Source organism: Salmo trutta, chromosome 38, assembly GCF_901001165.1.
Source record: "Salmo trutta chromosome 38, fSalTru1.1, whole genome shotgun sequence".
Taxonomy (NCBI): Eukaryota; Metazoa; Chordata; class Actinopteri; order Salmoniformes; family Salmonidae; genus Salmo; species Salmo trutta.
The window spans coordinates 19,286,299-19,312,045 of record NC_042994.1 but is presented as its reverse complement, the minus strand read 5'-3'; the positions used below and the strand labels follow the sequence as shown (position 1 = coordinate 19,312,045).

Here is a 25,747-nt window from a genome sequence, read left to right as displayed (position 1 = left end):
TGAACAGCTTTATCCAATCATCCCTAATTTGAAGAGTGAGTGGTTACAACATTGATTGGACAACACCTAGTAAGCAATACTATACACATTAAAAAGTGAAATACTGTAGATGTGTTATCAAAAAATTAAACTCCAAGCTAGAAGTATCAGAACACCTAGAAAGGTAGTTCTAACCTTAAATATGACTGGGCAAAGTGCCAAGAATAGGAAAGCAATCTATTCCATAGTACAGTAGAACACAGCAAACATGGACAACAACAGTCTAAACATAGCTGAGGGCAATAGAGCAAAATGTCCACTAGATGACAGAAAATTGACCTATCACGACCGTACAGGAAAGGTGAGAAATCCATGTCTTCATTTAAACCAGGGTACTTAGTGGCCTGTAGTTTGTAAATCCAAAAACGTTCCCTTGGTTTAGCTATTTAAGACAGTCCCCTTTTCTAATTGAGGCCGGAACATGATCAATACCTATAGCTTGTAGGGAGGCCATGGTGTAAGGACTTCTAGTGCCTTGCCATGGGGTAGTCTTCATTGCCTACCCGTATGGCGTACTTGTGTTCCGCTAAGCGGTCTTGAAGGCGTCTCTTTGTCCGTCCAATGTAGAACACCTTGCACTGTGGACATTCCAATCTGTAGATGACATGAGTGGTTTTATAGTTAATGAAATGCTCGACGTGATACTCCATTTTAGAAACAAAATACTTTTTCTTTGCAATATTTCTGCAATGGTTGCATTGGTTGCATTTAAGAGCCCTTGCGTTTATGGTCTAGCCAATTTTTTTGAGAGTCAGCAGGAAAATAGCTGTGGACTAATTTGTCATTTAGGGTAGGACATCTTTTAAAGCTTATGACTGGTGGCTCTGGGAAGACTTGGCGTAGTAGCGTATCGCTTTCGATGATTCCCCAATTATTTTTAATGATTATTTTAATGTTCTCTGCTTCAGTGCTGTATTTTGTAACAAAGTACACTCTCTTGGATGTATCACGAGGCACTCCTAATCACAGCAAGTTCTCTGTCAAGTCGTCCGACCCTTATACCTGCATCATTCAGGACCTCAGCACTGTAGCCCCGATTCAAGAAGCAATTCAGCAGATTTGATACTATAGTCTGTTTCCTGATCGCAAATTCTGCATACTTTTTGCAATTGGCCATATGGAATGTTTTCTTTTAGCCTTTTGGGGTGAAAGCTGTCTGCCCTCAGAATGGTATTCTCATCTGTAGGCTTCCTAAAGATTGATGTGTACAAACAACCTTTGTCATTTTTACTGATGTCAAGGTCCAAAAAATGAATGTTATCCTTGCTGTACTCCATAGTTAGCTTGATGTTAGGGTTAATTCTGTTAAGGTATTGGTGGAAGGAAATAAGTTAATCTTCTGAGCCAGACCAGAACAGGCAAACATCATCAATATATTGCGTCCCCACCACATAATCCAGTCAAAGAACTGATTATTAGAATGATCCAAAATGAAGTCCTTTTCCCATTTACCCAAGTACAAACCAGCGTAGAAAGGGCTGTAGCAAGCTCCCATGGCACATCCTTTGACTTGTTAAAAATACGGTCCTGAAAGACAAAGATGTTATTATTAAGAGTCCATTCAGTCAGTGAGACAATGAATTCTGTAGGAGGCATCTCAGTCTCAGGCCGGGTACTCAAGAAATGGTGCATAGCTGCCAATTCTTGATCATGTTCAATGGTGGAGACTCCACATCCTTGGTGACTAAAAAGGAAGCTGTACCTATATTGTTCAATTCCTTAATTTTGTTTAACACATCTGTGGTATCTTGAAGATAGGCTGGGAGTGATGGCAGAAAAAGCTTAATGAAGTAATCAATGTACTTAGAGATGGGTTCTTTCAGACTTTCATTACCACTAATGACTGGTCTGTCTGGGGGGTTTTCAAGATTCTTGTGGACTTTTGGAAGAAGATAAAAAGAAGCCATATGCATTGCCATTGAAAAGAAATTTGAACTCATTGTCTGAAATGTAGCCATTCTCCTTAGCTTGTGTGAGGATCCCTTTCAATTCAGTTTTTAGGTCCTCTGTAGGGTTGAAGGTAAGAGATTGGTAGAATTCATCATTGTCTAATTGATGGTAGGCTTCTGTCTTTACCCCACACTACTGTGGAGCCACCTTTGTCTGCTTTTTTAACCACAATCCGTCCATTTTTGGACAATGATTGAACTGTATCCCTCTCTGTCTGAGTTTCCCGTGTTTATCAAGAATGGTCCACCACCCAAACGACATCCAGCCAACTTGACACAACTTTGGCAAGCATTGGAGTCAACATGGGCCAGCATCCCTGTGGAATGCTTTCGACATCTTGTAGAGTCCATGCACCGACAAATTGAGGCTGTTCTGAGGGCAAAAGGGGGTGTAACGCAATAGTAGGAAGGTGTTCCTAATGTTTTGTACACTCAGTGCAACAATAAGCCTCCCACTGGGCACAGACAACGTCTATTCCACATTGGTTCAACATCATTTCATTGAAATTATGTGGAAAGAACGTTGATTCAGTCAGTGTGTGCCCAGTGGGCTCCATTATGGAAAATTGTGAAGACAATTAAACAGAATGAATTTTGACAATACTAATATCAGAAGGGCCATCATCATCATCATATCACATTTAGCCCTGCCTTCTGTAGTAATCTGACCTTTTTGGCTAGTGATGTCAGGGCCAACTACGAAGTCCGGACTGTCCGTTCTTAATAAGCCTGTGACGAGCGCATTGGGAATTGCTATGATGACGTATCGTCACTACTGTGATTGCGTTCCATACTTTAGAAAGCAAGGAAATAATAGATACAGAGTCAGTGAAAGGTGGTGGTTCATTTTACCAGATCCAAACCACGGCTTGAATAATACAGAAACTTTTCTTTCAGCACCGTGGACAGCTACCCAGCCGACCCACGGTGATTGTTGATGCATGTGAGTCTATTGCATTGGGCAATGTATACAACCTGATTTACTTAAGGAAATACAAGACGGCGTATTTTAATTTAATTTAGTTAAAATGTTAAGCTTAACAGCAATGATAAGGTAATTGTCTCAATGGTGATCAAGAAGGAGAAAAATACAATGCTATTATTCTGTCTCTGCATGTGCAGAGCGTTATGGCACAGACGAACAGCTTTCATCGACTTTTCTTGATGGCACTATGCAGTATGCTGTGTACCAGGACCATGAGTCTACCTGCTGTTGCCGCATACTCAGTCAGGTAACGATATTTTATGATTTTGTTCTGACTTCTGTTCTGAGATAATCATACTGATAATTTAAAGAAAGCTGACATGAAAAGCATCTTGTTACAGTCGCTGATAAATACAGACACATTTACTATATGGTTACATGGTTATCATAAAGAAGCTATCTGACTGTCTGTACTAAAACAATGTTTAAATTATTCTGGTCTAGCTAAATGATTCTGATTGGAAATGGTTGGTGCGTGTTAAATATACAGTATGTTTAGATTCATCTCTGCCATCCTGAAGGGAACTTTTAAGAAGAAACTCAAAAGAAAAATGTTATCACATAAAACATTTGGTGAATTCGACTACGTAGCAATTGAGAAATGAAATAATAATGTAATTGGGAAATTATGTATATTGAATTTGATGTGACGATGGACTCACTTATTGCTTCCATTCTATAGGTCAGGGACTGTTGAGACAGATGGAAAGGGTGACTGGGAGCAGAGTCTGTCAATAAATGACATGGAAACCCTTAAACTTCTCTATGATATAATTGCAAGGTAAGGGTCACATTCACTTAGTTACAAAGTGGTTTGTGATGAAATCAGTCCTTCACTTCTGTTTCTCAGCACAGAATCTAATGAAATTGGTTCCTCCTATGGATATTAATGCACGTCTGCCATACAGGTATCTGTTGATATCTGTTTTCTGATGGGCCAAGTCTGTATTACAATAAAAAATAAAATGTGTTGTTAAGGCAACATTGACCTCACATCAGAGTCCACCAACATATTCAGGTTCCCACAGTTTAACTTTTGCATACTAAATAGTGGATACCACTTGATGAGGCTAAAGTTCTTAGCATTTAATGTCGAACGTTCTGAAGTGCCTGTCACCAGCAATTAATACTTTGTGACTATGACATTTTGCTGAATAATCTGCTCTTGACATCCTGTCTGCAACAATCAAAAGTTAATTGATGTAACTATTGACACAACAGAATTTGTCCTGAATCTAGTGAAAGCATTTTATTAATCTTTTTTTTAGACCAACAAGACACGCAGATGGTCTCTTCACGAGTGGCTACAGCAAACTTTTAGGTCAGCTTTCGGCCAAGGACTACCTTGAATCCTTGATTTCAAAGCGAGTCAGGTACAACTTTCATATGGTAACCATAAATTGTGGTCTGAGGGACTTTAATTTATCTTGGTCTATACCTCTATTTTTAACATTCACTATGTAGTCAATCAGTACGTTAAATTTCAAATAGGAACGCCGGGGCAGCTCTAAGGTAGGTTGACTGAAATAAACACCCATGGTTTGAATTTAAGTTTTACAGCTGAGAAGTTCATAGAAGTTTATCACAACATTTGCAATCCTGCCAGTTCATCCTGGCGATTGAATCACTCTACCGATGTAATACCACTACAATTTGGCTTGACTGACTCGTCAAATGTGTTCATGAGGCCTTAGTAGTATGTGAGGTACTATGTTTGACAAGTTATATCTCACTTATATTGCCACATTTCTCTTATTACTGCAACATGATTTGGATTAAAGAATGTTACAATGGGTAGTAACTCAATGTTATTTTAATGTCAAAGATTCCCTGTCTGCCATGGTTTTCCCCAAAATTATCCCATCTAGTGCTGCCTCAAATCTCCCAGTAGTCAATCAGAAGGGCCTTTGGGGAAAAGTATTCCTGTGTAGTGACCCTCGGTTGGTCCTTGTGGTAATGCCCAAGTTGCAGTTCCCCTTAAACTGAACATTTTGAGTCCCTATGGATTGGAATCGCCATGAATATGGCAGAAATCCCTGAAACAATGCCCTGTGCAGGTCCGTACTGCCCGGTCAGAAGTGGCACCAAACTTCCTCATGGTTGCATATTTTCATAGAGCCCAGAGTTGATTATCTTGACCATACTCCGATTATAATTTAATACGCACACGCACACACACATTTGTCGGTAGAAATGTGTTCAACATTCACTGAAGTTGCTAGGAAGTTTACTACTACAGCTACAGTAAAGTGTAGTAACAGAAGAAATAGACTTGGTGACTAACCAAACCACTTGTCCTCCTTAATATTAGCTAGCTAACTATTTATAAAAATGGAATTCAACGATGCCAATAGTGTTTTCAATTTGGCTTGAAAGATCAGCTGAAAGATGGAACACGTAAGAATTTTGGTTTCGCCACTTGGCAACATTCTATCAGCTATAGTTACAGCACAGACCATAATCTGCGGCAAATGCCTGTTAACAGTTCCATCTGAATTATTAGTGCACCCTCCAAGAAATAATGCATACCCTAGAATGTCCTTCAAGCCGATCAGAAACGAGTAGAATTCTTAGCTAATGTTTTTGTTTAGCAAACAGGTAAAAAGAACGACTAATGTGTGTTTGCTGAAACTACTTCATAGCCGTTCGTTATTGTCGTGCATTACTGAGAAATAATGCACACTCTATAATGCTCGTCAAGTCAATCAGAAACTAGTATTCAATAATGCCATAGTATAAATGTTTCAACAATTCATAAGGTCCTGTATATCATGGTACAACAATATGTAAACCAGTCAACAAGTAAAACTTGCTTTGAGCAGATGTTATTGTAATAATATTTTGTTGACTAATTATATTTTCATCTGTAGTAATGACCTCATTGAGGACCAGTTGCCAGTAAAACACCACTCAGATGCGGTGTTTACAGACAACTACAGCCGCTACGGAAAACAGATGGCCATCAAGAAGTACTTGAAATCAGCGCTGTCAAACAAGAGGAGGTAGGAACCAGGACAGGCCTAGTTTTTAACATAAAAGACTGGACAATATCATTTAAACAGTGTATAAAGCCTGAATGTATGTCCAATGTCTATTAAAACTAATTTGTTCTCCCAAACAAATTGAATTTTTGAATTCTAGCTTGGAGGAACCGACTATTCCAGAATTATCCACTGGGAGCGAGCCTTCCTCACAGAAAACCAATGATGACATCTCAATTCATGAACTCCTCAATAGTCTTTCATTGGTACAGTAGGTCCTGCTTGGATATTAGCATGCTAGTTTCATGCGTTTTTAACTGATGTACAGTACAAAGTTTTTATGCTAATTTCTAACAAAACAATTGTGAGTTATTGGTATTTTAAGATACTGTATATTAGCCTCAGTTGATGTACTTTAAATATTCATTAATTATTAATAATATTATACTCAGTTGATATGGTCCCCAATTTCTCTGTGATTTTCCTGACACAGGGAGACAGGCTGACATCATACACACATCATGCTATTGTGTTTTTATATTATGATGCAACATTTCTGTTCTTTTTTTCAGACCCTCTAAGGAATATCTTCTAAAGTGAACAAATGGCAAAGCCAGACAAAATTATATTTGACCATTATTATATGTCATGTCATGTAATTTTTGTTTTAAATCGTTATTTTGCCTCGTGGTACATTTCATGAAATAGCTGTGTAGCTGAGTGATAATCACAAAACGCAGATACATCTTCATGGGAGTATTGCAAACTCAACGCATCCTAAATTATATGACCGTAAAGCATAATCTTTTGCCAATACTCTGGAGATTTGCAATGTTGTTTAAATGCATTCACCAGTATTATAATATATAGTATACATGCCAAATAATGTGTTATGCATTACATTTTATTTATGTATCCAGTATTATGTATTTACTTGTCAGTGTTGCAATGTGTGAAACTATAGACATTCCTAATACATTGATATAATAACGGAGATGGTTGTGTTAAGAAATTTCAGCAACCCAATCAACTTGAGCACAGAAAGAAGTTAAGGAGAGTAGTTTGAAAACATTTGAGTGAGGATGATACAGACTAAAACTCTTAGTAGGTGACACTGCTGATTCATTTATTATATGGTAACATCAGAATAGTCTATTGTTGTTCAAAGAAAAATAATAATAATATGGATGTTTGTTTTTGTGTCAATAAAATGTAAGTTTAAGACTGGTCAATATTCACCCCTTTCTGCTTCCTTTGGATTTTTCCCCCAAACCGCAACCCCATGGGATTTCCTGGTAATAACAATGTTAAAGGTTATTATAACCTGGCTGCATCGAACTCATTTGACTTGCCTGCGTGAGGATTTCTGTCACCGCTCGCCACTGGTAACAGGTCTCAGACTAGGAGTGTTGATCTAGCATCAGGTCCCCCTAGGGCCCTGGTTTTATCATTTGCTCTTATTTCAATTCTGGCGACCAAACAGAACACAAGTGTCAAAATGATTATATTCTGAATTTGGTCCAGGGCAAGGCTGGCGGGATAAGTCACCAAAATGGCATTGGTATGTCACAGCATCCCGCTGGATGATTCACATTCCTGGAAGAGGGTAATATATATCACTGAGCAGCACAAGGACATTTTGTGATGGTGGGCTGACTGGTGGTGCCCAGGACGTGGTGGTTGGCACAACATGGAGAAGTAAAAGGACCCAGGGTTTTACAACAAGCAGGCTTGGCCTATAGGTAGTCCATATGAGAGGCACACTGCATCAATTTAAAAGCGTAGATAATGATTATTTGGACATCCAGATTTAAAGATCTGTTTGCCACAAGTTTCTGTTTACACTCTCAGAAATAAAGGGTTAGATTTGTTATTAAAGGGTTACAAACTCTTGTCATTGTATTGGTCAGTGGCAAACCGTGGCTATTGGACCTATGGGGAAAATAACCTTCCAACACATTGTACCAAACAAAAAAATCAAGAAAAATAACAGAAAAATAGCATCACTTAATGCACCCAACTGAATCAAACAAGCCTGAGCCACCCAATTGGGCAAAAACTAGTTGAATCAACATTGTTTACATGGCATTTGAACCCCAAAAAATATATGTGATGACGTTGAATCAACGTGGAAAACTAATTGGATTTGCAAAATTCATCAACATAAGGGCATTTCCTTTTTTTTTTTTTTTTTTTTTTTTACACAACTTTTAACCTAAACCCAATGATGTGATTTTTTTTTTTGATTTCGTGTTGAATTCACGTTTTTGACAACTCAACCAAATTTAAATCAAAACTAAACGTTGAACTGACGGGATGCCTAATGCCATCACTATCACACAATCACCAAAAGTGAAAACAGTGACAGATCAAAGGATGTGTGTGACAGGCTCATGTGTCACGGTCGTCGTACGAATTGGACCAAAATGCAGCGGGAACGTGAATACTCATTATCTTCTTTATTAAACAAAAATGAACACTGAACAAAAAGAACGACAAAAACAGTCTTGTCAGGTGCAACAAACACTAAACAGGAAACAACTACCCACAAATCCCATAGAGAAAACACCCCTACTAAATAGGACCTTCATTTAGAGGCAATGAGGAACAGCTGCCTCCAATTGAAGGTCAAAACAATAAACTAGACATAGAAATAGAAAAAATTGAAAATAGAACATAGAAATACAAAACATAGAACACAACCCAAAAACCCCGACAACACCAAACAAACACACCCCTGCCACGTCCTGACCAAACTACAATAACAAATAACCTCTTTTACTGGTCAGGACGTGACAGTACCCCCCCCCCCCAAAGATGCAGACCCCAGAAGCACCTCACACAAAAATAAACCCCCCAAAAAAGAAACCCCAAAACAAAAAAGAAACCTAACTAAAGGGAGGGAAGGGAGGGTGGCCACCGTCACCGACGGTTCTTGTGCTACACCCTCCCCCTCCCCAACCTCCTACTACGGAGGTGGCTCAGGCTCCGGCCTTACTCCCCAACCTAACCTGTCCACCCCCACTAAATGCTTAATATATTTTACCCCTCCCGAAGTCTCTGGGCTATGGCGCATCGCTGAAGACCTCGGGCTGATGCGCGTCGCTGGAGACCTCAGGCTGATGCGCGTCGCTGGGGAGCTCCGGACTGGAGGGCGACTCGGGGAGCTCCGGACTGGAGGGCGACTCTGGGAGCTCCGGACTGGAGGGCGACTCTGGGAGCTCCGGACTGGAGGGCGACTCTGGGAGCTTTGGACTGTGGGCCGTCTCTGTCGGTTCCGGACTGTGGGCCGTCTCTGTCGGTTCCGGACTGTGGGCCGTCTCTGTCGGTTCCGGACTGTGGTCCGTCTCTGTCGTTTCCGGACTGTGGGCCGTCTCTGTCGGGTTCCGGACTGTGGGCCGTCTCTGTCGGGTTCCGGACTGTGGGCCGTCTCTGTCGGGTTCCGGACTGTGGGCCGTCTCTGCTGGTTCCGGACTGTGGGCCGTCTCTGCTGGCTCCGGACTGTGGGCCGTCTCTGCTGGCTCCGGACTGTGGGCCGTCTCTGCTGGCTCCGGACTGTGGGCCATCTCTAGATGGGGCACTATCGCCGGAAGCTCTGGACGGGGCACTGTTGCCGGACACTCTAGACGGGGCACTGTTGCCGGACACTCTATAGACGGGGCACTGTTGCCGGACACTCTAGACGGGGCACTGTTGCCGGACACTCTAGACGGGGCACTGTTGCCGGACACTCTAGACGGGGCACTGTTGCCGGACACTCTAGACGGGGCACTGTTGCCGGACACTCTAGACGGGGCACTGTTGCCGGACACTCTGGACGGGGCACTGTTGCCGGACACTCTGGACGGGGCACTGTTGCCGGACTCTCTGGACGGGGCACTGTTGCCGGACACTCTGGACGGGGCACTGTTGCCGGACACTCTTGACAGGGCACTGTCGTCGGAAGCTCTGGACGGGGACTGCGCACTGAAGGCCTGATGCATGGGGCTGGCTTAAGAGGTGCCAGACTTGGGACACGCACCACAGGGCTAGTGCGAGGAGCAGGAGCAGGACGAGCTGGACTGGGCTGACGCACTGGAGGCCTGGTGCATGGGGCTGGTACTGGAGGTACCAGACTGGATACACGCACCCCAAGGCTAGTGCGAGGAGCAGGAACAGGAGGTACTAGACTGGGCTGACGCACTGGAGGCCTGGTGCATGGTGCTGGCTTTGGAGGCACCAGACTAGAGACACGCACCTCAGGGCTAGTGCGAGAAACAGGAACTGGATACACTGGGCCATGAGTAGGCACTGGAGGTCTGGAGCGCACCTCCTGCACAACCCGTCCTGGCTGGATGGTAATAGTAGCCCTGCACGAGCGGAGTGCTGGCACAGGGCGAACTGGGCTGTGCAGAGGCCTGATGGCTGCCATACGTAGAGCAGGCGTAGGGTAGCCTGGGCCTAGGAGGCGCACTGGTGGCCAGATGTGCTGCGCAGGCATTCTCCTTCCAGGCTGGATGCCCACTGTAGCACGGCACTTGCGAGGGGCTGGGATCGCCCGCACCGGACTGTGCGTGGCCATGGGCGAGATCGTGCGCACTTCCGCATACACCAGTGCTCTCCACTCCACACGCTCCCCATAATAAGCACGGGGAGTTGGCTTAGAGCTCACCCTTGGCCCAGCCAAACTACCCGTGTGCCCCCCACAATAATTTCTTGGGGCTGCCTCTCGCACTTGCCTCTCGGTGCGTATAATGCCTCATAATAGCGCCGCTCCACCTTGGCTGCCTCCAGCTCTTCCTTAGGGCGCCGTTACTCCCCAGCCTGGTGCCAAGGTCCTGCCCCATCCAGAATCTCTTCCCATGTCCATGACTCCACAGAGCTCTGCTGCTGCTCCTTCCTCCGCTGCTTGGTCCGTTTGTGGTGGATAGTTCTGTCACGGTCGTCATATGAATTGGATCAAAATGCAGCGGGAACGTGAATACTCATTATCTTCTTTATTAAACAAAAATGAACACTGAACAAAAAGAACGACGAAAAAACAGTCTTGTCAGGTGCAACAAACACTAAACAGGAAACAACTACCCACAAATCCCATAGAAAAAACACCCTTACTAAATAGGACCTTCAATTAGAGGCAACGAGGAACAGCTGCCTCCAATTGAAGGTCAAAACAATAAACTAGACATAGAAATAGAAAAACTAGAAAATAGAACATAGAAATACAAAACATAGAACACAACCCAAAAACCCCGACAACACAAAACAAACACACCCCTGCCACGTCCTGACCAAACTACAATAACAAATAACCTATTTTACTGGTCAGGACGTGACACCATGATGCTGAAAGGACGGCAACCTTAATATTCAGCACACTCCATGTAATGAAGTATACTGTAGGAGAGCACACTTTTTGTATAACATTTAGGGCCGATATTATTGGACATTAGACTAAACATTCCCCAATCAAAATGTACAATTATTACTTCCAATTGCAAACATATTTTTCACGTTCATCACACAAAGTAACCGGTGATCTAAAGTTTAAATGCAACAATGTTTCACACACATAATCATTTGAAAGTTAATCTTGAATTGGGCGAAGCTAACAAATTAGGGACAACATCCTCTTCAATAAAACCTGCTGCAGTCGCTGTAAACTAGCCTACAGCTAGCTAGCTAGACCTTGGGAAAACTACCGCTCGCTATTGCGCAGTGACCTGTCAGCCTTAGAGAAGGCAGAGGTTTCCATAAATTCTATCTTGTATCACCCATTCAATGGTGAGAGATTGTTGCACAAGCATCCATTCACATGATACAGATTGTACAACCCAACAACCCAGGTTGCCCAGATTGTTGAAAAAAGCCTATTCAATGGTCCGCATTCACTCACTAATGTTAAACAAGCATATACAATACGACCAAAAGCAGGACAACTGAAAATAAAGTGTGCACTAGCGACTACTACTTCCTCTTACTTACAAAATAAAGAAGAGGTAAGCCACATTGTAGGTGATGTCAACGGTTATAATATTAAAGATGTATCTTATGCCAAAACATTATAATGTGTCTCTTATTGTTTTGTTTTTTTGAAACTGGTCTGGTTTTAAAGTTGCCGCCATGCCGCAACACGCCTTTATGGGTTAGGGGTTAGTGTTCCCACACGGCCATATCTCCATGTTAAAGTGCATGTTTACAGAAGACATACGTAAGAAGGAGGGACCACCTGTGCTAATTAACTATCTAGGGTGCTTTGAACACCTATGTGTAATGGAAGAAGGCCACCAAAAATGTGTTGTCACTGAAAATACAGTTGGCTGTAACTGTGATAAAGCCTGTTAAAACAGTGTACAGTAAGTGTATATTTAGCATTTGTGAAATATATATACATATATACACAGTGAGGGAAAAAGGTATTTGATCCCCTGCTGATTGCCCACTGACAAAGAAATTATCAGTCTATAATTTTAATGGTAGGTTTATTTGAACAGTGAGAAACAGAATAACAACAAACAAATCCAGAAAAACGCATGTCAAAAATGTTATAAATTGATTTGCATTTTAATGAGGGAAATAAGTATTAGACCCCCTCTCAATCAGAAAGATTTCTATCTCCCAGGTGTCTTTTATACAGGTAACGAGCTGAGATTAGGAGCACACTCTTAAAGGGAGTGCTCCTAATCTCAGCTAGTTACCTGTATATAAGACACCTGTCCACAGAAGCAATCAATCAGATTCCAAACTCTCCACCATGGCCAAGACCAAAGAGCTCTCCAAGGATGTAAGGGACAAGATTGTAGACCTACACAAGGCTGGAATGAGCTACAAGACCATCGCCAAGCAGCTTGGTGAGGTGACAACAGTTGGTGCGATTATTCGCAAATGGAAGAAACAAAAGAACTAGCCCTTCCACATCCGACGAGCGTCAAAGCCGGTGTAGTAGGATTCAATCTTAATCCTGTATTGACGCTTTGCTTGTTTGATGGTTCGTCTGAGGGCTAGCGGGATTTCTTATAAGCGTCCGGATTTGTCTCCCGCTCCTTGAAAGTGGCAGCTCTTTTAGCTCGCTGCGGATGTTGCCTGTAATCCATGGCTTCTGTTTGGGATATGTATGTACAGTCACTGTGGGGACGACGTCATCGATGCACTTATTAATGAAGCCGATGACTGAGATGGTGTATTCCTCAATGCAAATGGATAAATCCTAGAACATATTCCAGTCTGTGCTAGCAAAACAGTCCTGTAGTGTAGCATCCGTGTCATCTGACCACTTCTGTATTGAGCGAGTCACTGGTAATTCCTGCTTTAGATTTTGCTTGTAAGCCGGAATCAGGAGAATTATGGTCAGATTTGCCAAATGGAGGGCGGGGGAGAGCATTGTGTGCATCTCTGTGTGTGGAATAAAGGTAGTCTAGGATTTTTTTCCCCCCTGGTTGCACATGTGACATGCTGGTAAAAATGTGGTAAAACTGATTTAAGCTTACCTGCATTAAAGTCCCTGGCCACTAGGAATGCCGCTTCTGGGTGAGCATTTTCTTCTTTGCTTATGGCCTTATAGAGTTGGTTGAGAGCGGTCTTAGTGCCAGCTTCGCTTTGTGGTGGAAAATAGATGGCTACGAATAATACAGATGAGAACTCTCTTGGTAGATAGTGTGGTCGACAGCTTATCATAAGGTACTCTACCTCAGGAGAGCAATACCTCGAGACTTCATTAATATTAGACATCACGCAACAGCTGTTAATGACAAAAAGACGCCCCCCCCACCCCTCGTCTTACCAGAGGTAGCGTCTCTGTTGTGCATGGAAAATCCCGCCAGCTCTATTATTGTCCGTTTTTTCGTTCATCCACCTCTCGGTGAAACATAAGATGTTGCAGTTCTTAATGTCCCGTTGGTAGGATATTCTTAATATTAGGTCAACAATTTTATTTTCTAACGATTGCACATTAGCAAAAAGAATGGAAGGCATTGGGCTCACCTCCGGATTCTCAGAAGGATCCCCGATCTGCATCCCCTTTTCCGGCGTCTTTTCTTCACGCAAAAGGCATGGATCTGGGCCTGTTCCAGTGAAAGCAGGATATCCTTCTCGTCGGACTCGTTAAAGGAAAAAGTATCTTCCAGTCCACGGTGAGTAATCGCTTTTCTGATGTCCAGAAGTTCTGCATCATTTCCAATCCCCCATATGTTTTGGGGGTAAATATATATATATATATATATATACAGTGCCTTGCGAAAGTATTCGGCCCCCTTGAACTTTTCGACCTTTTGCCACATTTCAGGCTTCAAACATAAAGATATAAAACTGTAATTTTTTGTGAAGAATCAACAACAAGTGGGACACAATTAAGAAGTGGAACGAAGTTTATTGGATATTTTTTTAACAAATAAAAAACTGAAAAATTGGCCGTGCAAAATTATTCAGCCCCTTTACTTTCAGTGCAGCAAACTCTCTCCAGAAGTTCAGTGAGGATCTCTGAATGATCCAATGTTGACCTAAATGACTAATGATGATAAATAGAATCCACCTGTGTGTAATCAAGTCTCCGTATAAATGCACCTGCTCTGTGATAGTCTCAGATGTCCGTTTAAAGCGCAGAGAGCATCATGAAGAACAAGGAACACACCAGGCAGGTCCGAGATACTGTTGTGGAGAAGTTTAACGTCGGATTTGGATACAAAAAGATTTCCCAAGCTTTAAACATCCCAAGGAGCACTGTGCAAGCGATAATATTGAAATGGAAGGAGTATCAGACCACTGCAAATCTACAAAGACCCGGCCGTCCCTCTAAACTTTCAGCTCAGACAAGGAGAAGACTGATCAGAGATGCAGCCAAGAGGCCCATGATCACTCTGGATGAACTGCAGAGATCTACCGCTGAGGTGGGAGACTCTGTCCATAGGACAACAATCAGTCGTATACTGCACAAATCTGGCCTTTATGGAAGAGTGGCAAAAAGAAAGCCATTTCTTAAAGATATCCATAAAAAGTGTTGTTTAAAGTTTGCCACTAGCCACCTGGGAGACACACCAAACATGTGGAAGAAGGTGCTCTGGTCAGATGAAACCAAAATCGAACCTTTTGGCAACAATGCAAAACGTTATGTTTGGCGTAAAAGCGACAGAGCTCATCACCCTGAACACACCATCCCCACTGTCAAACATAGTGGTGGCAGCATCATGGTTTGGGCCTGCTTTTCTTCAGCAGGGGCAGGGAAGATGGTTAAAATTAATGGGAAGATGGATGGAGCCAAATACAGGACCATTCTGGAAGAAAACCTGATGGAGTCTGCAAAAGACCTGAGACTGGGACAGAGATTTGTCTTCCAACAAGACAATGATCCAAAACATAAAGCAAAATCTACAATGGAATGGTTCACAAATAAACATATCCAGGTGTTAGAATGGCCAAGTCAAAGTCCAGACCTGAATCCAATCGAGAATCTGTGGAAAGAACTGAAAACTGTTCACAAACGCTCTCCATCCAACCTCACTGAGCTCGAGCTGTTTTGCAAGGAGGAATGGGCAAAAATGTCAGTCTCTCGATGTGCAAAACTGATAGAGACATACCCCAAGCGACTTACAGCTGTAATCGCAGCAAAAGGTGGCGCTACAAAGTATTAACTTAAGGGGGCTGAATAATTTTGCACGCCCAATCTTTATTTTTTTTATTTGTTAAAAAAGTTTGAAATATCCAATAAATTTCGTTCCACTTCATGATTGTGTCCCACTTGTTGTTGATTCTTCACCAACAATTACAGTTTTATATCTTCATGTTTGAAGCCTGAAATGTGGCAAAAGGTCGAAAAGTTCAAGGGGGCCGAATACCTTTGCAAGGCACTGTATATATATACTGCTCAAAAAAATATAGGGAACACTTAAATCAAAAGAAGGAAAAAGGCTGCCCTAATGGAATATATATATACACTTTATAGATGTAATTTAATTAGATTATACACTGCTCAAAAAAATTAAGGGAACACTTAACCTCTAGGGGCTATGTGGGACGCAAGCGTGCCACCCCTGGTACACCCTATCAACAACAGGTGAAATATCAAGAGCGCCAAATTTGAAAACAATTAAATGTCATAATTCAAATTTCTCAAACATACAACTATCTTACACCCTTTGAAAGATAAACATCTCCTTAACCTCTCTAGGACCGGCGGGACGAATTCGTCCCACCTACGTAACAGCCAGTTGAATCCTGTGGCGCGATTTTCAAAACCTTTGAAATGCTATTACTTCAATTTCTCAAACATATGACTATTTTACAGCTATTTAAAGACAAGACTCTCGTTAATCTAACCACACTGTCCGATTTCAAAAAGGCTTTACAACGAAAGCAAAACATTAGATTATGTCAGCAGAGTACCCAGCCAGAAATAATCAGACACCCATTTTTCAAGCTAGCATATAATGTCACATAAACCCAGAAGACAGCTAAATGCAGCACTAACCTTTGATGATCTTCATCAGATGACACACCTAGGACATTATGTTATACAATACATGCATGTTTTGTTCAATCAAGTTCATATTTATATCAAAAACCAGCTTTTTACATTAGCATGTGACGTTCAGAACTAGCATACCCCCCACAAACTTCCGGGGAATTTACTAACAATTTACTAAATTACTCACGATAAACGTTCACAAAAAGCATAACAAGTATTTTAAGAATTATAGATACATTACTCCTCTATGCACTCGATATGTCCGATTTTAAAATAGCTTTTCGGATGAAGCACATTTTGCAATATTCTGAGTAGATAGCCCGGCATCACAGGGCTAGCTATTTAGACACCCACCAAGTTTAGCCATCACCAAAATCACATTTACTTTTAGAAAAGTTTGATTACCTTTCCTGTTCTTCGTCAGAACGCACTCCCAGGACTTCTACTTCAATAACAAATGTAGGTTTGGTCCAAAATAATCCATAGTTATGTTCCAACAGCGACGTTTTGTTCGTGCGTTCTAGACACTATCCCAATGGTAAATAACGGACGCGCGCACGGCGCATTTCGTGACAAAAGATTTCTAAATATTTCATTACCGTACTTTGAAGCATGTCAACCGCTGTTTAAAATCAATTTTTATGCCATTTTTCTCGTAAAAAAGCGATAATATTCCGACCGGGAATCTGCAATTAGGTAAACAGCCGAAGGAAAATACTGCACGGGGTCGAATCGGGCACACGCCTAAGCCCTTTGTCCTCTGATGGGCCACTTGGAAAAGGCGATAATGTGTTTCAGCCAGAGGCTGCCTCGTCATCGTTCAGGTTTTTCCCGGGCTCTGAGAGCCTATTGGAGCCGTAGGAAGTGTCACGTTACAGCTAAGATCCTGACTCTTCAATAAACAGAAGCAAGAACAACAACACCTTGTCAGACAGGCCACTTCCTGCATGAAACCTTCTCAGGTTTTTGCCTGCCAAATGAGTTCTGTTATACTCACAGACACCATTCAAACAGTTTTATAAACTTTAGGGTGTTTTCCATCCAAAGCCAATAATTATATGCATATTCTAGTTACTGGGCAGGAGTAGTAACCAGATTAAATCGGGTACGTTTTTTATCCGGCCGTGTCAATACTGCCCCCTAGCCCTAACAAGTTAATCTAACCACGTTGTCCGATTTCAAAAAGGCTTTACGGCGAAAGCATAGAGTTAGATTATGTTAGGAGAGTACATTGACAATAGCTGTGTGTAATGTTTTGTCAATTCAAAGACAGGCGTCACCAAAAGCAGAAAACCAGCTAAAATTATGCACTAACCTTTGACAATCTCCATCAGATGACACTCCTAGGACATTGTTAGACAATGTGCATTTTGCATTTTTAGTTCTATCAAGTTCATATTTATATCCAAAAACAGCGTTTTACTATGGCGTTGATGTTCAGGAAATCGTTTCCCTCCAATAACCGCCAGTCAAATCAGCACAACAAATTAAATAATTACTATTCGAAAACATTGGTAAAATATTATATTGTCATTCAAAGAATTATAGATTTACATCTCTTGAACGCAACCGGATTGCCAGATTTAAAAATAACCTTACTGGGAAATCACACTTTGCAATAATCTGAGCACTGCGCCCAGAAAAATACGCTTTGCGATACAGACTAACCGCCATGTTGGAGAGATCTAAAATCGAAAATACTATGTAAATAATACATTACCTTTGATTCTCTTCATCAGATGTCACTTCCAGGAATCCCAGGTCCATAACGAATGTAGTTTTGTTCGAAAAAACTCATAATTTATGTCCGAAAAGCTCCGTGTTGTTAGCACATGATCTATGCCCGCCGGACATCACTTCATGAATGAGGGGAAAAAAAATATTTACGTTGTATAGCATAAACATGTCAAACGTTGTATAGCATAAATCATTAGTGCCTTTTTTAACCAGAACATGAATAATATTCAAGGCGGACGATTGCATTCTCTTTTAAAACGTATTGGAACGAGAGTACCCAACATGAACTCGCGCGCCAGAGTCTAATCGGCCACCACCATTCCATGGCTCTTGTTCGGTCAGATCTCACAGTATAAGACTCAAAACACTTTGTAAAGACTGGTGACATCTAGTGGAAGCCATAGGAAGTGCTCAACAATTAATAAGCCCCTGTGTGTTTCAATGGCATAGGCTTAAAGGTAATTCAACACATCAGGTATCCACTTCCTGTCAGAATTTGTCTAAGGGTTTTGACTGCCATATGAGTTCTGTTATACTTACAGACACCATTCAAACAGTTTTAGAAAATTCAGAGAGTTTTCTATCCAAACCTGAACAATAATATGCATTTTCTAGCTTCTGAGTTGGTGTAGGAGGCAGTTAAAAATGGGCACATATTTTTTTCAAAATTCTGAATACTGCCCCCTAGCCCTAAGAAGTTTTAAACAACACAATGTAACTCCAAGTCAATCACACTTCTGTGAAATCAAACTGTCCACTTAGGAAGCAACACTGATTGACAATAAATTTCACATGCTGTTGTGCAAATGGAATAGACAACAGGTGGAAATTATAGGCAATTAGCAAGACACCCCCAATAAAGGAGTGGTTCTGCAGGTGGGGACCACAGACCACTTCTCAGTTCCTATGCTTCCTGGCTCATGTTTTGGTCACTTTTGAATGCTGGCAGTGCTTTCACTCTAGTGGTAGCATGAGACGGAGTCTACAACCCACACAAGTGGCTCAGGTAGTGCAACTCATCCAGGATGGCACATCAATGCGAGCTGTGGCAAGAAGGTTTGCTGTGTCTGTCAGCGTAGTGTCCAGAGCATGGAGGCGCTACCAGGAGACAGGCCAGTACATCAGGAGACGTGGAGGAGGCCGTAGGAGGGCAACAACCCAGCAGCAGGACCGCTACCTCCGCCTTTGTGCAAGGAGGAGCAGGAGGAGCACTGCCAGAGCCCTGCAAAATGACCTCCAGCAGGCCACAAATGTGCATGTGTCTGCTCAAACGGTCAGAAACAGACTCCATGAGGGTGGTATAAGGGCCCGACGTCCACAGGTGGGGATTGTGCTTACAGCCCCACACCGTGCAGAACGTTTGGCATTTGCCAGAGAACACCAAGATTGGCAAATTCGCCACTGGCGCCCTGTGCTCTTCACAGATGAAAGCAGGTTCACACTGAGCACGTGACAGACGTGACAGAGTCTGGAGACGCCGTGGAGAACGTTCTGCTGCCTGCAACATCCTCCAGCATGACCGGTTTGGCGGTGGGTCAGTCATGGTGTGGGGTGGCATTTCTTTGGGGGGCCACACAGCCCTCCATGTGCTCGCCAGAGGTAGCCTGACTGCCATTAGGTACCGAGATGAGATCCTCAGACCCCTTGTGAGACCATATGCTGGTGCGGTTGGCCCTGGGTTCCTCCTAATGCAAGACAATGCTAGACCTCATGTGGCTGGAGTGTGTCAGCAGTTCCTGCAAGAGGAAGGCATTGATGCTATGGACTGGCCCGCCCATTCCCCAGACCTGAATCCAATTGAGCACATCTGGGACATCATGTCTCGCTCCATCCACCAACGCCACGTTGCACCACAGACTGTCCAGGAGTTGGCGGATGCTTTAGTCCAGGTCTGGGAGGAGATCCCTCAGGAGACCATCCGCCACCTCATCAGGAGCATGCCCAAGCGTTGTAGGGAGGTCATACAGGCACGTGGAGGCCACACACACTACTGAGCCTCATTTTGACTTGTTTTAAGGACATTACATCAAAGTTGGATCAGCCTGTAGTGTGGTTTTCCACTTTAATTTTGAGTGTGACTCCAAATCCAGACCTCCTTGGGTTGATAAATTGGATTTCCATTGATTATTTTTGTGTGATTTTGTTGTCAGCACATTCAACTATGTAAAGAAAAAAGTATTTAATAAGATTATTTCTTTCATTCATATCTAGGATGTGTTGTTTAAGTGTTCCCTTTATTTTTTTGAGCAGTGTACATACCTTATCTTACCTTATTAGATAGTTGATAAGATATTTATTTATAACTTGTCTTGTGGTGATTGGCTTAAGACAAACACGGCAGTAATGTTTTATTGAACATACAATGTCTACACCTCTTTGTGGCATGTACTTGAGTGCATTTCATTGAATGTGGTGTGTCTGGCTAAGGTACAGTAGTGTTGACATCCCTCTGCTGTCCACTTTCAGCCTGGGAAGGATAGAAAACTGGTGCTCATTTATCTGGTGGCCGATGTGATCTTCGTGCTGCTCTTCATGCTGTGTAATGTTCAGCCCCACTACAACCTGCCTGTCTCCTTTGAATACGACACCTGGTTCATCGTCTTCATGATCCTCTTTGCCTTTTCCAATGGATACCTGGACAGCCTTTGCATGTGCTTTGGGCCCAAGTAAGACCTCTTGCCTTCGACCTGTGCACAAACCCAAATAGATACATATTCACGGTACAGAGCAACATTTTACTATCGCAATGACACACGCTGTGAGCAAACTAACCATTTGCTAGCAAAAATTTGACATAGACGGGATTAGTAAAAATATAACTTTTCTTAAACAGGGAAATCCCATTGAGACCTAGGCCTCTTTTGCAAGTTCACAAATTATACAAAATATTACAAATACAATGTAATAAAAACATATTTACAAGCATTTTAAGAAAAGCAATCACATTCCTCAACAAGGAGATTGTAGGTAGCCTAGCGGTTAGAGCATTGGGCCAGAAACCGAAAGGTTGCTGGTTTGAATATCCGAGCCGACAAGGTAAAAAAATGTAAATATTCCCTTGAGCAGGGGTGCTGTACTACTATGGCTGATCCTGTAAAACACCACATTCACTGCACCCATCTGGTGTATGTGAAAATAAAAAATTGTATTAACTTGAAATGCCCTAGAGGTAATGGAGCACCAAGGTGTGGAGGTCTGCAGATCATTCCATACATTGGGTTCAAAATAACTGAATGCTGATTTCCCTAATTCTGTAGAGATCAACGGGACCTTGAGAGTTAGCCATCCCTGTGATCCGGTCTGGCGACTCGTATAATTTAAGTGAAGTATGGTACGGTGGAAGTTTGTGCAAGAAGGCTTTATAAACAAAAAGAGAGCAGTGTATCGATCTACGAGACGGCCAGCCTACTTTCTGATATAGGATGCAATGATGTGTACTGAACCTGTCACCTGTAATAAAGTGTGGTGTGGTAAACTGCATCTAATGGTTTCAGTGAAGTGGCACCTTCAGTCATATAAATGGTGTCACTGTAGTCTAGCAATTGCAGGAAAGTTGACTGAATTATCTGCTTTCTGTTGTTCAAGGAGAGGCATGATTTATTTCTAAAGAAGAAGCCTATTTTTATTCTCAACTTCTTAAATAACTTATCCGTATGCTTTTTAAAAGATAACTTTTCGTTAATCCAGATGGCCAGATATTTATAAGCAAGGACACAATCAATGTGGGCACCATAAACCAATTACATGACACTTGATCCAGGCCAATTTCAGACAACCTTTTTGAATTAGTAAAGATCGGTCGACAGTGTTGAACGCTTTAGACAAGTCAATAAATAGAACAGCACACTGTTTCTTCCTATCCAAACAATTGACTACATAATTTAAAACCAGTGATGCTTCCGAGATGGTGCTATGCCCTGGTCTGAAGCCCAACTGATGCACATTTAGAATAGATTTTGAAGTTAAGAAAGATCTTAGCTGGGCATTAATCAAGGATTGAAACATTTTAGCCAGGCAAGAAAGTTTAGAAATAGGGTGATAATTATTAATGTCACAATGTCTGTTAGGACGAGGCACGACACATTGTAAACGCAAAGCAATTGTGAGGTGCAGTTTTTGGAGCTCCTGTCTATATAAAATGTTATGGTTAGTTTACTCACGTTGCAAGGGTCATTACGTGAGGAAAATGTCTCCCAGGTTGACCGAAATGAGATTGCACCTAAAATCTTACCACACCTGATAGGCTGTCATTCTCTCTCTCGCCACAGAAAAGTTTCTCCTCATGAGGTGGAGACAGCTGGAGCCATTATGGCCTTCTTCTTGTCCCTGGGTTTGGCTCTGGGAGCATCCCTCTCATTCCTCTTCAGAGCCCTGGTCTAAAATGGCACCCTGTAGAGAACATAACCCTAACCCAAACACAACCCATAACACTTGCATTGTAACAAATCTGTCTCAAATGTATTTGTTTCTTTTTTTAACAAGCGATACTGATTCGCCTCAAATCTGGTCTTCCAAAGAACGGAAGGTGGCAAGCAGATTAAGGCCAGGATTCAATCCGATAGCACTTTGTTGTTTATGCGCTATTTAAAAGGTCATTTTCCAATTGTACCGACCATATACAGTGTTTACCGTGAATGTGGTCTCCATGAACGCAGGAACATTACCTTTAATAGACGATAGTGTGAGGATTCTTTCGTTTGAACGCTACCAAACTAACCAAAACTGAACTAAGTAGAGCGTTTGTGAAATTAGGCAACTACAGGTTCCTACTATCCATGGGAGATCACATTCTATGCAATTCAGCGCTTCCCTTATGATTCTGTAGTATTCCAATTTGAATCCTTATGAAGCTGAAATATTATGAAGCCATGAGCTCAACACGAAGCAAGTCAACACAATTTACTGCCATTTATTTGCAAATACAGTTGAAGTCGGAAGTTTACCTACACTTAGGTTGGAGTCATTAAAACACGTTTTTCAACCACTCCACAGATTTCGTGTTAATAACAAACTATAGTTTTGGCAAGTCGGTTCGGACATCTACTTTTTCCAACAATTGTTTACAGACAGATTATTTCACTTATAATTCACTGTATCACAATTCCAGTGGGTGAGAAGTTTACATACACTAAGATGACTGTGCCTTTAAACAGCTTGGAAAATTCCAGAAAATGATGTCATGGCTTTAGAAGCTTCTGATAGGCTAATTTAAATAATTTGTCTCATCATTTGAAATAATGAGTCAATTGGAGGTGTACCTTCCAGCTCAGTGCCTCTTTGCTTGACATCATGGAAAAATCAAAAGAAATCAGCCAAGACCTCCACAAGTCTGGTTCATCCTTGGGAGCAATTTCCAAACGCCTGAAAGTACCACGTTCATCTGTAAAAACAATGGTACGCAAGTATGAACACCATGGGACCACACAGCCACCATAACGGCTTCTTCCTCAGGAGAGATGAACGTACTTTGGTGCAAAAAGTGCAAATCAATCCCAGAACAACAGCAAAGGACCTTGTGAAGATGCTGGAGGAAACAGGTGCAAATGTATCTATATCCACAGTAAAACAAGTCCTATATCGACATAACCTGAAAGGCCGCTCAGCAAGGAAGAAGACACTGCTCCAAAAACACCATAGTAAAAATCCAAACTATTGTTTGCAACTGCACATGGGGACAAAGATCATACTTTTTGGAGAAATGTCCTCTGGTCTGATGAAACAAAAATAGAACTGTTCAGCCATAATGACCATCGTTATGTTTGGAGGAAAAAGGGGGAGGCTTGCAAGCCGAAGAATACCATCCCAACCATGAAGCACGGCGGTGGCAGCAACATGTTGTGGGGGTATTTTTCTGCAGGATGGACTGGTGCACAAAATAGATTTCACTTCTCCCTTCTCTTTTTTCTTCCAGTATCTCTCCCTGTCTTTTTGCAGATGTTCCTGGTATCATATAGGATCATTTTTGATTTTGTTTCTGTTTCCTATGTGCTGTTTTATGTGGCATCTTCTAAAAATAAAGACAAATACTACTTAGTTTTAAACTTGGAGCATTTTCTAGATTACATTTATTTAAAACATGATTGAATACTTATTTTTTTTAAGTTTAAAAAAAGTAAAAGTAAAAACGAATAAGATAATGGATTTGTGTCATTTCCACCACACTTAAGTTTGTGATGGAAATGACACTTCTACAGTTTCTGGAGAAAATTGACAGACTGCTTAGCATGCTTTGGTTAGTATTACAGCTAGCATTTCGTTTACACTAAATACATAAAATATCAAAAAAATTCTAATTAAAGAAATTATAGCCTGTTTGGAAATGACTGACAAAAATATTCTCTACACAAGCAACATTTACCTTCAACTTTTGGACATCACATCTGGAACAACTGTCCACTGCAGCCATGTGCTTCAGTGTCACAATGTTTCCATGGTAACTAAATTAACATTCTTTTGAAAAAAACGTTATTAATTAGGAATTTGTCCTCAGTGGTGGAAATGACAACACTCCCAAAGGACAGGTATATTTTGTGTAAAAAACAACAAAGGGCATACTCACAATACATATTGATATAGATTTTATTTAATTGACTCTTTCTGTAGTACATAACATTATATAAAGTGTAATTATGAATGTTTTCTCATAGAAAAACATAGAAGCTTAAAAGTCAGTCAGGGACAAGGACAAAACAGTGCAATTGAGGTATAAAATGCATCTGAAAAGTAGCTAAAATACTTGGTGTTTAAAAAAAAGTATAGGGTGATTCCAGTGCGACCTTAACATACAAATATTTATTTTATTTTTTATAAAATCCCCAAATTTGACCCGAGGACATAGAAGCGCCCGTAGTTGCAGAATCACCCATGTTGTGTTATACCAAGTGCCACTACGTCTGATTTTTAAATGTCTGATGTGGATTTTGAGACAGAGAAAAATATTCAACAGGGGGCTCTATTCAAATCGATCACTGAAGTGATAGAAATTTAAAGCTAATTCCGATTGAGCTGACATATGCAGCGTTTACTGTGAATGCATTATTCGCTAACGCGGGAACATTTCCTTTAAATTTCAATCACGTAGCCGTGAACTTCTGCGATAACAATTGAATAGAGCCCTTAAACTTGCTCTAATGTTCACAAGTATGGAACCAATGAGATCAGCGGTAACCTACTTTAGCAGGAAAATTATTGATTTTTATTGCTTTCGTTTAGGTGTGTCAGAGTTGTAATTGCGTGAGAGCTGAGACTGCATTTATGGTTAACACGTGATAATTCCGCTCAATTGGAAATTACCTTTAAAAGTGTCTACAAAGTGTGATCGGATTGTAAATTAGTGCCAGAGTGGTGTAGCGGTACCACTCCTGACCAAACAAACGTCTCGGCCACTTTACCTTAGGTGCCCTTCCATCTCTCTCCCCTACTGTTCTATCACAAAAACAGTAACATATGTAAGGGATTGGGAATCCAATCTCCTACAAAACCACTGTCTAACTGGAATAGCATTATGTCAAAAGACATGAAATCTCTGCCACCACAGGGATCGCTCCTTAACATGAAGGATGAATGCCGATTTTATTGATCAAGGAACAGATAATGACAAATGCATCACCATACAGACCTT

General features: G+C 41.6%; 1 protein-coding gene across 1 annotated transcript; it reads left to right on the top strand.

Moving 5' to 3' along the window:
- Positions 1-2,729: 2,729 nt before the first annotated feature.
- Positions 2,730-7,190, top strand: vipb (vasoactive intestinal peptide b). The gene is made up of 7 exons (XM_029739191.1): positions 2,730-2,931; positions 3,111-3,220; positions 3,656-3,754; positions 4,242-4,346; positions 5,844-5,975; positions 6,115-6,220; positions 6,527-7,190. The coding sequence occupies exons 1-7, from the start codon at positions 2,926-2,928 to the stop codon at positions 6,533-6,535; spliced, it is 567 nt and encodes a 188-aa protein (XP_029595051.1). The 5' UTR covers positions 2,730-2,925; the 3' UTR covers positions 6,536-7,190.
- Positions 7,191-25,747: the final 18,557 nt, after the last annotated feature.

Bases quoted from the DNA above. Each gene is read 5' to 3' on its own strand.
- vipb (XM_029739191.1), top strand. The intron at 3,221-3,655 runs GTAACGATATTT...TCCATTCTATAG, and splicing joins GTTGCCGCATACTCAGTCAG to GTCAGGGACTGTTGAGACAG. The intron at 3,755-4,241 runs GTAAGGGTCACA...TCTTTTTTTTAG, and splicing joins CTCTATGATATAATTGCAAG to ACCAACAAGACACGCAGATG.